The sequence below is a fragment of the Helianthus annuus genome, chromosome 5 (genome assembly GCF_002127325.2).
Source record: "Helianthus annuus cultivar XRQ/B chromosome 5, HanXRQr2.0-SUNRISE, whole genome shotgun sequence".
Taxonomy (NCBI): Eukaryota; Viridiplantae; Streptophyta; class Magnoliopsida; order Asterales; family Asteraceae; genus Helianthus; species Helianthus annuus.
This window is the reverse complement of record NC_035437.2, coordinates 87,802,427-87,813,474: the sequence shown is the minus strand read 5'-3', so window position 1 is coordinate 87,813,474 and position 11,048 is coordinate 87,802,427. Positions and strand designations below refer to the sequence as shown.

Here is an 11,048-nt window from a genome sequence, read left to right as displayed (position 1 = left end):
CAATGATGTTTTAGCTAACATTAAAGATGTTCACAAAACATACCGTCAGAAATGCAACTGGCCCATTGTATTGTGAGTCCAGTTTTTTCCAACCTTGCCTAGTTCGTTTAAGTGATTCTAAAACAAACGAGCACCAATCCAACTTCGAAATGTCTTCCTCTTTGTCAATGGTAAGCAGAAAACTCTGTTTAACTGTTGTTGACTTTGTAATCTCTACAAACAACGTGTTCCAGTAGGCTAAAAAATTTAAGTTGAATAATCTGCCGCCATTTGTTTGTTTTCTCATAACTTTTGCAACCAATGAATGAGTAATTCTGTTGTTGTCGGGCCACTGGTTTTTGAACTCATCAATAGTTGTCTCGACCCCTTCAGTAGCAGTATTTTTTTCAACTATCGCACCTTTCCGAGGCTTATTTTTTTTCACGTATTGGATTTGGTCCTTTTAGAATACCAAACACATCATATACTGAATCTCTTGTGATTCGTATATTATGACTTCCGATGTTTAGTGTGCTGTATTGCTCGTCATAGTTTCGTAGGAGCCAAAAACCTAGATGTGTGCTTATATGATTAACCTTTATATCAAGAACATGACCAAATCCAATGCTTTTGACATCTGCTATCTGTGCTTCTGTAAACTGTCTTATTGTATCCAAGAAAGCTGAAGGACTACACCTAAGGCTTAATGCCTCATGATGATATGCATAGTACGGTCTTGGTTCTGCTTCGTTAATCGCCTGTTTACTCTTTGTAGGATCCATCTGCCTGTCTTGTTTCGACAGTTTGATCTTCTTTATGGACTCCTCAAAGTCATCATCATCTTCATCAGTTAAAGTATTTGCCCTCTTTTTTGTGTTTTCGGCCCTTTTGGTTTTCAAATCTTTAATTGGTGCTTCAAAATCATCATCTTCAACATTTACTTTCTTTGGCTTTTTATATAACTTTAACTTTCGAGGTTTGTTTGTTATTATCGGCTGAATGGGGGGGTTCAAAATCATCATCATCATCAACAACCCCTACATTCATATTTCAAATAAAAAAATCCCACAAATTACTTTTTTTCAAATCACAACAAGCGTGATTATTTTCATTGGTTGTACTACCAAAAATCTTATAAAAAAACATTTGACCATGGCAGGTACAAGCAAAAATCATTCAACTCCACCAATTTACATACAAGGCGTGGTACCGAATGATCTACATAACACATTTGATTTAAAAGTTGATGATAATGATGGGCATAAAAAGGCCAAGGAGGTTGCGTATGTGATAATGCATACCAGAGAGTATCTTGTTAGTAATTTGATAAGAGATTTTGATCATCTAGTTATAGTCAGGGATCAGATGAGGCAGATGAAAGAAATGTTTGATGAACTTCGCATAACCAAGCCTATTGACCCTAAGTTTGATAGATATTCATGGTTAATCGGTTACGAGAAACCGAACACTGATGCTCCACCTACAGTCCGTGTGCCAACCGGTATCTACACTGATGCTCCACCTAAGATGAAGAACACTACGATGAACAAGAAGAAGACATGCCTATATTTTTATAAAAATATGATGGTGTATAAAAAATAGGGAGATTGGAAAGATTTTGGATTAAAAGTGGGAGAATAAAGGGTGTATATTTATAAAATGGGATTGAAAAATTATATTTTTTTTACAACGGCTAGTAGCATCAAACAACTACTTTTTTGTCTTGTACTGACCGTCCTCATCGTCTGCGACGATTACGACGACGCAGCAATGGTGGAAATGGTGTTGAGGCTCAGCGACGGGTCAGGACGGGCCAAGCTAAGCCCCACACCGAGTGACCTTATATTGATTTGTACCTTGGGTTGACCATTAAAAAATTACCCTTTAAGGTGGAGTTGTGCACTAGTAATGTCATAATATATGCATTTACTATATATCTTGGAATAAATATAAATAAATGAACTAATAAATTTGAATGATGAAAGAAAATGCACGAGAGACAACCAATGATATATACATATATATTATAAAAAAAGCAGGAACAATGTGGGACCCAGCCGCAAGTCCATGGATCTGGCTATCCGTCTTTGACGTAACGCGGCTACACCTCTGTTTTCCCATTTTCCTCCCACCCTCATGTAATGTAATACACCTAGCTGTATCTATATCATCCTCCTCCTCCTCCTATAAATCAGCAGCAGGGTAGGGTGCTCGATCTCAAACCTAACACTTATGGGCAGCGGAACATTCGTTGACGGCGTTCTTCGCTGGTTCCACCATCAGAACCGCCGATCGTCAGCTGCAACTACTACCGATGATTCCGAATCCAAAGCCCTACCATCATCGTCAGATGCTTCGCAACTCACCATTGTTGAAGACTTCGATCCCTCTGCACTTAAGCTTATTAAAGTTCCCCAACGCATCGCTTTACCCTCAGCTTCCCTACCCCTTGATCCCAACAGGAAGGTATTCATTTCACCCTTTTGACTTTTCTCTCTTTTTATGACATGTTGTTGACCTGGGAGAGTTGTTCAATCTGATTGGTTACTTGTGGATCTCAATCTGTATTAATTCGACCGGCCCCATAATCTGTTGGTGAAGATGTAGGGACCCACCCACCTGTCACAAGTTAAATCCTACTGTTGATGATAATACTTGCAATCACAACTTTCTTTTAACCTTTATTTATGCAGTCTTTAAACCTGATCCAGGATGTTTTATTTTTTATTTTTTTATTATTTATATGTTACTCTTTGAGGAATCCATGTCACTAAACACACATAAAATGAGTACAACAACAACAACAACCATACCTAGTAAATCTCACAAATAGCAAAACTATTGGTAGGGTCTGGGAGCTGAGCTGGGATGTAGGCAAACCTTTCCCCGGTCCTAAGAATATAGAGACTGCTTCCTGAGAGACCCCGGCTCCAAAACAACCAACAGACAGATAGACGAAAGATGGTTAAGTAAATAGCGCAGCAGTAGTCAGATAGATCATCATCAGCAAGCAACATATAGGCATAGATACAAGAAAATCATCGTATATTGGTAGGGTTGTAAACGAACCGAACGAACACGAACAAGGCCTTGTTCGTGTTCGTTCGTTAAGAAAATAAATGTGTTCACGAACGGTTCATGAACACTTACCAAACGAGATTTTATGTTCGTGCTCGTTCATTAAGTAAATGAGCTTGTTCACGAACGGTTCATGAACACAAACGAACACAAATAAATTTGGCGAACGCGACGAAGGATAAAGGTGGATGGCCCAGAGAGTAGCACACTGGAACTTGAAGCCATTATAATGGAACAGAGGTCGATCGTAAATAATGAGAAATGAAAGGGAAATGGTGAATAAGCAAGGTGAAATAGAGTTTTCTAGTTTAATTGTTAGGGTATTAAAATAAATATAAGTTTAATAATATAAAAAGTACAGATAAAATATATGAAATTACAAAAATCTTTAATTAAAACACAAACATACAAACATAAACGAACACAAATGAACGAATGTTCACGAACACCTTACCGAACGTTCACGAACACCATTGAACGAACGAGACCTCTGTTCATGTTCGTTTATTTAACTAATCGAACAAAATTTCTTGTTCATGTTTGTTCGTTTATTATACGAACGAACATAAACGAACTTCTCGCCGAACAGTTAACGAACTGTTCGCTGAACGTTCGGTTCGTTTACAGCCCTATATATTGGCCTACCTAAAGTGTAAAAGAAATCTAGCCCCCCTTCCCAAGGCAAAGCTTTGACACGTCTATAGCCTCACCTACAAGTCCTTAACCTTAATCCTACGTCTCCACGAACTCCTATCCTGAACCATGTCCTCAGAGAGGTGCAACTCTACCAAATCTATATTGTGTTGTATGTTTTTACTAAGGTATATTTTTTACTGGTGTGATCTGCCCTTTTTGCAAGATGCATCCATGTTATGGCTCAAGATTTGGCTTTAAAGTGAAGTAATGCATAGAAAACATATGAAATTTTGTTATCATAACTTTATGATCATATAGTATCTGTGTAAAATGATTATCTGAACTAAGATCACATTTCTTTGCAATTTTATCTTGGAGATGACGAAACATCTATATTGTGTTGTTTGTATGTTTTTACTCAGCTTGAAGCAGAATTCTTCACCGAGTACGGTGAGGCAAGTAGGTACCAAGTTCAAGAAGTTATAGGCAAAGGAAGTTATGGTGTTGTGGGTTCTGCGGTGGATACTCACACAGGAGAAAAGGTAGCAATTAAGAAGATAAACGATGTTTTCGAACACGTCTCTGATGCCACTCGGATTCTTAGAGAAATCAAGCTCCTTCGCTTGCTTAAGCATCCTGATATTGTACAGATCAAACATATTATGCTTCCTCCTTCTAGAAGAGAGTTTAAGGATATTTATGTTGTTTTTGAGTTGATGGAATGTGATCTTCACCAAGTTATTAAAGCCAATGATGATCTCACACCCCAACATCATCAGTTTTTCTTGTATCAACTTCTTCGTGGCCTAAAATATATTCACACAGGTTTTCTTTTTTCTTTTTTCCATTCGTGACTTGATATGTTAGTGTGCAGTTATCATTATCACTTATGTTATTAAATTTTGCAGCAAATGTGTTTCATCGAGATTTAAAACCAAAAAACATTCTTGCCAATGCGGACGGTAAGTTGAAGATTTGTGATTTTGGGCTTGCACGTGCATCATTTAATGATGCCCCGTCAGCTATATTCTGGACGGTACGTCAAATCTGTTTTATTTTGTGTATCATGTAGAATTGAATCCAATGGCTTCTACTCGTTTTATATGATTTGGGATTGGTGCAGGATTATGTTGCAACTCGATGGTATCGCGCTCCTGAACTCTGTGGCTCCTTTTTCTCTAAGGTATCATCATGATCATACCCTTTTGTTTTCCTTGTGAAATTTTTATGACTAGTACTGTTAATTAAGTCACCCAATTTGGCACCTTTATCGATGAAACATGGAAGTTTATACAGAAAGTAGAAATGTACATGTGCTAAGACATTTATTTATTATTGCAGTATACTCCTGGCATTGATATCTGGAGCATTGGATGTATATTTGCGGAAATGATTTTGGGGAGACCGTTATTTCCGGGAAGGAATGTGGTGCATCAGTTGGATCTCATGACTGATTTGCTTGGCACTCCTTCCTCTGAATCCATTGCACGGGTGGGTTAGCTACCTCTTCTTCCAAAGGGCTACAAGTTAAATAAGTAATCTAATGCGAATGGTGTGTCAATGCAGATTCGCAATGAAAAAGCTAGAAGGTATCTTAATAATATGCGTAAGAAACCGCCTGTTCCTTTTGCACACAAATTTCCTAATGCTGATCCCTTGGCACTTCGCTTACTCGAACGCCTGCTATCATTTGACCCAAAAGATCGCCCATCAGCTGAAGAGGTATCTATTAATGGTGGAAATGTCAACTCATATTTATCAATGATGGGTCGATTTGGGCTATATTCTTTATATAATGGGTTAAATATATATATAACTTGAAAGGAAATGGTTCAAATGGGTCGAAAGTCACCAAAGTGTGTTTGATGCAGAAAACCTCCTAAATTATCGTATTCAAAACATTAGATTTTAAATGAAATTATATTTGTTACTCTAATTAGTCATTAAAGTTAATTATTTTTTTTTTTGCAAAAAGAGTTTCGTGTCAACTCAACCCAACCCGTGCCAGAAATCACTGTTTTGACACGAACCCAATTATTCTCCCTTTTTGCCACCTCTACTTCAAAATAATTCAACGACTTTATTCATTAATTTTTTTTTCAAGAATGAGTTCCAGTTGGTGTTTGTTCCTAACGATACTTTTTTCAGGCGTTAGCAGATCCTTACTTTCAAGGGTTGGCCAATGTGGATCAAGAACCTTCAACTCACGCGATATCAAAGCTTGAGTTTGAATTTGAAAGGAAAAAATTGGGAAAAGATGATGTTAGAGAATTGATCTATCGAGAGGTATGTATGCCATTTTACAGTATATCCCCAATTGCATGGAAATTGCAACTTTCAACGGGCACATGGTTGCCGATCTAAATAAATATACGATTTATGTAACCGGCAAATAAATAAATTTTATCATAAACTTTGCCAGAAAAGGATATTCTGCAACTATTGTGGAAACAGTTATCAAAAGGATTGGGATCGTATGCACTACTTGTTAACATGAGTGGGCTCATATGCTAAGTTGCTAACATGATTGGGCTCATATGCACTACTTGTTGACGTGATTGAGCTTGTATGCGCTACTTGTTAACATTGGTCTTTAATATATCAGATTCTAGAGTATCATCCTCAGATGCTTCAGGAATATTTACGTGGTGGAGAACAAACTAGCTTTATGTACCCGAGGTGATAAGCATTCTGCGCCTTTTGCTTTTTTTTTTTTTGAAGTTCCTCAGAGGTGGCAAAATGGGCGGGGCCAGTTGGTTGGGTGACAGGTTGAAACGGGTTTGACTCATATGGGTACTTTTAGTGCAGGTAAAAACAGGCCAAGTTGACTCAGAAACATTTTTTTAATTCATTTTGGAATTTGATAGATAATTATTGTGTTAAATATTATTACAAAAACTATGAATTTTTTTTTTTTATCATAATCTAATCATTTGAATAAGGCAATTTAGCCATTTATGAGTTTTAGATACCTCAGATCGCTTTCAACCCATTTCTTCTATAGTTGCATCTTTCAAAGCAACTGATTTGATCTTTTGGAGATCATAATACCAAACCCAAATCAACCTGTTTATAAGTAGATGTGTTGAAAATTGTCCCCTCTACGGAAAAGATATGATTTTCGATTTTACTGATATGCGACATTTTATGTTTAATGTTCTCACCCAATGACACATTTTCTTATATTCACTAGTGGTGTTGATCGCTTTAAGCGACAATTTGCACATCTAGAGGAGAATTATGGTAGAGGCGGGAAAAGTAGCACCCCACCGCTGCAAAGGCAGCATGTCTCACTCCCTAGGCAAGTTGCTATACTTCAATTATTCTCAATAAATTTGATATATATTTTGTTTTGGATATATCTATGTGTGTGTGTGTGTGTCTAATGTTTTCTCTCTTCAGGGAAAGAGTTCCTGCACCAAAGGCGGAAGCATCTGCCGCTCAAGAAAATGATTCTGAAAAGCAGACTGCAACTTCAGTTGCTACAAAAGTTGATAGCCCAAGGGGACAATCAGAAAGTGAAGATGCACCAACAAGCGCCCGTAGCTTGTTAAAGAGTGCTAGTATCAGTGCCTCCAAATGTATAGGTACCCAAGGAACAACAATTCCCAAGGTAATTTGTATCCCTAATGATTATGTACTATTTATCTTTATCCACGGGCTCGCGAGAAGTATCACGTTACACAAACTTTTCCTTGCATTTTTGCAAAGATGCTGTTGACCTTTTGGTCACGATTGAGTACCTTTAGAGGGGGCCGTTCCGACCCATTTAGTTATGAATGTGTGTGAGGCAGCTAGGGTAGGGGTGTAAACGAGCTAGGCCAAGCCCGAGCCTGACTAGGCTCGAGCTCGGCTCGGTTCGAGCCTACTTTTTTGAGCTCGAGCTCGGCTTGACTCGGCTCGAGCTATTTTGAGAACAACCTCAAACAAGCTAAAAGCTCGGCTCGAGCTTGCTTCAATATCGCTTAAACGAGCCAAAGCTTGGCTCGCCAATGTTATCATCATTATTATTATTATATTATTTATAAAAAAAGATAAATTTTGTTTGGGCTCTGCTTGACGGGCTTTGTATTTCAGGCTCGAGCTCGGGCTCGAAAACTAAACGAGCTCTATTACAGGGCTCGGGCTTGTTAAAGCTCGGTTCGTTCGAGCTTTCAACCAAGCCGATAACGAGTAGGCGAGTAGCTCCCGAGCCTCTGGGGTTGTTTAGACCCCTAGAGGCAGGTTAACTCCACTAAAGTGTATTATTAGTGCATAAACCTCAAATTAGAATAATTTTTTTTTTTTTTTTTTCTGATCTCATTCGACACACTAAACAATTTCAAATCTTGTAAGTTTAGACCTGAATTGGTTATTGATAAAGTTTACCAGTTATAAGGTTCCTATTTCTAGTGTGATTAGTGGTCACACTATGTATCTTTAAATATTGTCATTTTGGGTGGTTAAGTTGAACTTTCATTTGGTGCAGGAAGAAGGTGAAGCTGAGCAACAAGAGGTTGATGTGTTAGCCCAAAAAGTTGCAGCTCTAGAAGTCTAAAGAGTTATAGGTTTGTTTTGAAGTTAGCTTCTTCATGTATTTTGAAACTGGTAGTTGGTGTGGATATTTGTTAATTAATTCATACACTGAGTGCACCCTTCAGGGATTGTATTTGGTTGGGGTACTATGTAAGCACTTCTTTTTACATCTTTTGGACTTGTACATGTATTTTACATATGCATATATTCTCTGTATTAAAGTATCTTTAGGTAATGTAATCGGTAGTTTATGAGTAATACCACAGATATATATATAGGCAAAAGATCAAATACAAATAATCTTAACATACTAAGGGCATGTTTGGGTAAGCTTATTGAAACAACTTATTGACTTATTGGCTTCTTGGAAAAGTCAGGATTTTATGACTTATTGGCTTATTGGCTTTTCCCCCTCACATACACCTCTTTGCCAAACATCATTTTAGAGCTTATGACTTTTCAAAAAGCCAATAAGTCATTAAGTTGTTCCAAAAAGCTTATCCAAACATGCCCTAAACATACAAATTGAAGGAAAACCCAAAAAGACAAGGTGGCATTTTTGTAATTACCACCAACTATCAAAGTTACAACCAAAAATACCTAAAAAAACACAAATTTTTTTTTTTTAACATTTTTTATTAAAAAATCGCTACATTTCGTTAGCAAAAAAAAAAAAAAAAAAAAAAAAAAAAATTTTGGCTGCTACTAAAAGTAGCGATTTTTTAATAAAAAAATGTTAAAAAAATAAAATAAAATAATTTGTGTGTTTTCTTTTTAATTTTTTTAGATTTTTTGGGGGTTTAGTTTTTAGCATTTTAGCTTGGGTGGGGGGGGGGGGGGTTAGGTTTTTTTAGGTTTTTTTTTTTGGGGGGGGGGGGGTTAGGTTTTTTTTAGGTTTTTTTTTTGGGGGGGGGGGGTTAGGTTTTTTTAGGTTTTTTTTTTTGGGGGGGGGGGGTAGGTTTTTTTTTGGGGTGGGGGGAGTGGTTAGGTTTTTTTAGGTATATTTGTAGAGTAACTTTGATAGTTATTGATAATTACAAAAATGCCACCTTGTCTTTTTGAGTTTTCCTTCAATTTGTATGTTTAGTATGTTAAGATTATTTGTACAAGAACTTTACCCATATATATATATACGCTCATTTTGCATATTTTAGCAACGATTGATGTGAGGTTAAGGATTTTTAAATGGTTGGATTTTTTCTCTAATTTTATTAAATGAAAGAAAGAAAACCGTTTTTAAAGGGAAATTAGATCGGGTTAGCCGTGTAAATTGTTTGCAAGGCTAATGTGTAATCCGTGTGAGGAAAAGGGTTCACTTTTATAACAAAACCACCCAATGCTTGAAAATTGAGAAACTTGTTAGAGGACATTACAATTTGCGTCCATGTGGTTTTCTGGAAAAGGCACGTTAAGCTTCTAAACTCAAAAAATCGCAGCCTGAGGACATGTTGTTCATTTTCTCGCAATATGTGTCCTTGGTGTTATCTACCCTCAATCAAACATTAGTTTTGAGGGGCGTGTTCGTCTTTTAATGTTGACTGTTGGGGGTATTATAGTATTTTACCTTCATTTACACCCAATTTCACTATCATCCCTACCATAAACCGTTAAACTTTTCAAATCCCCACATTATCTCTAATTTCACTCGAGCACCTCCCACTTTAGCCTGCCAATTTCACCATTGTTGCCGGAATCACAATTGACCTAAAACACATAAAATATGTTTTACCTAAAACGCAATTGTAGAAAAACACAAAGAAATGTCTTTTACCAAACGCAATGAACTAAAAACACAATAAAATGTGTTGTTTCTAAAACGCAATGGCTGAAAACACAAAGAAATGTCTTTTTTTTTTTGTAAAACGCAGTGGCCTAAGAACACAAAGAAATGTCTTATTTCTAAAATTCAATGGCCAGAAAACACAAAGAAATGTCTTTTTTCTAAAACGTAATGGCCAGAAAACAGAAAAAAAATGTGTTTTTACCTAAAACGCAATTGATTAAAAACACAATAAAATGTGTTGTTTCTAAAATGCAATGGACTGAAAATACAAAAAAATAGTGCTTTTCCATTACTTTATAAAACGCAATAACTCAATTCGAAAACCCAGATCGTAAAAATGTAATTCAAAAATTTATTACATAGATCGGAGCCAATTTCTTCAGATTTCTTCAACGATTGATGAAATTTGAATGCTAGAAACACTTATAAGCGATCGAATCGAACGAATCGAGTGATTCGCTTTAAAATCACGGAAAAAATGAGATATTGTATGAAATTAAACTGGGTTTCTTCAAAAAAAGTTGAAGAACACGTTGGTTGGGTGTTTGAATCGTTGATTGGTGACGAAAATCACACTATAATGTAGTGATTATTGAGATAGAAAGTGAAGAAAAGGTTGAAGATGGTGGGTATTGAAAATGGTGGGTTTTGAAGTTACTGAGAGAGAAGAAGAAAAAAGATTAGATAAAATTGACTAAAATACCCTTCCCTTTATTTTTAAATTTTGATACATATCATAATCCTATTACTTATTATCATTTTTAGCCAAATTAAACTTTCTATTTTATCTTCTCCCTCTATTTTAATACTTTAATCGAAATCATATTATTAACTTATAAAGAAGCAACTTGAATATGCATTATTGTGTTGTAACATGTGCTTAGGGGGGTTTTCAAAAAAAAAAAAAAAAAAAAAAACTAGAATTTTACTATGTAACCCTAAAGTTTTTATCTTTAACAATTTAAGTTTAAAGTTTAGTCTTTGTTTCCTTTTAACCCTAAAGTTTTAATATTTGACAATTTAAGTTTAAAGTTTAAATCTTTGGCAATTTAACCCT

General features: G+C 36.1%; 1 protein-coding gene across 1 annotated transcript; it reads left to right on the top strand.

The window, feature by feature from the left end:
* Nucleotides 1-2,030: 2,030 nt before the first annotated feature.
* LOC110940728 (mitogen-activated protein kinase 9) lies at nucleotides 2,031-8,434 on the top strand. Its single transcript, XM_022182288.2, has 11 exons — nucleotides 2,031-2,445; nucleotides 4,116-4,518; nucleotides 4,602-4,729; nucleotides 4,817-4,876; nucleotides 5,035-5,184; nucleotides 5,260-5,415; nucleotides 5,842-5,979; nucleotides 6,299-6,372; nucleotides 6,887-6,994; nucleotides 7,096-7,306; nucleotides 8,162-8,434. The coding sequence occupies exons 1-11, from the start codon at nucleotides 2,212-2,214 to the stop codon at nucleotides 8,228-8,230; spliced, it is 1,731 nt and encodes a 576-aa protein (XP_022037980.1). The 5' UTR covers nucleotides 2,031-2,211; the 3' UTR covers nucleotides 8,231-8,434.
* Nucleotides 8,435-11,048: the final 2,614 nt, after the last annotated feature.

What these genes read in the sequence shown, in the direction of transcription:
- LOC110940728 (XM_022182288.2), top strand. Translation starts at nt 2,212, where the DNA reads ATGGGCAGCGGAACATTCGTTGACGGCGTTCTTCGCTGGTTCCACCAT. An exon ending in CCTAAAATATATTCACACAG is followed by an intron (nt 4,519 to 4,601) that starts GTTTTCTTTTTT and finishes TAAATTTTGCAG; the next exon opens with CAAATGTGTTTCATCGAGAT. An exon ending in ATCGCCCATCAGCTGAAGAG is followed by an intron (nt 5,416 to 5,841) that starts GTATCTATTAAT and finishes TACTTTTTTCAG; the next exon opens with GCGTTAGCAGATCCTTACTT.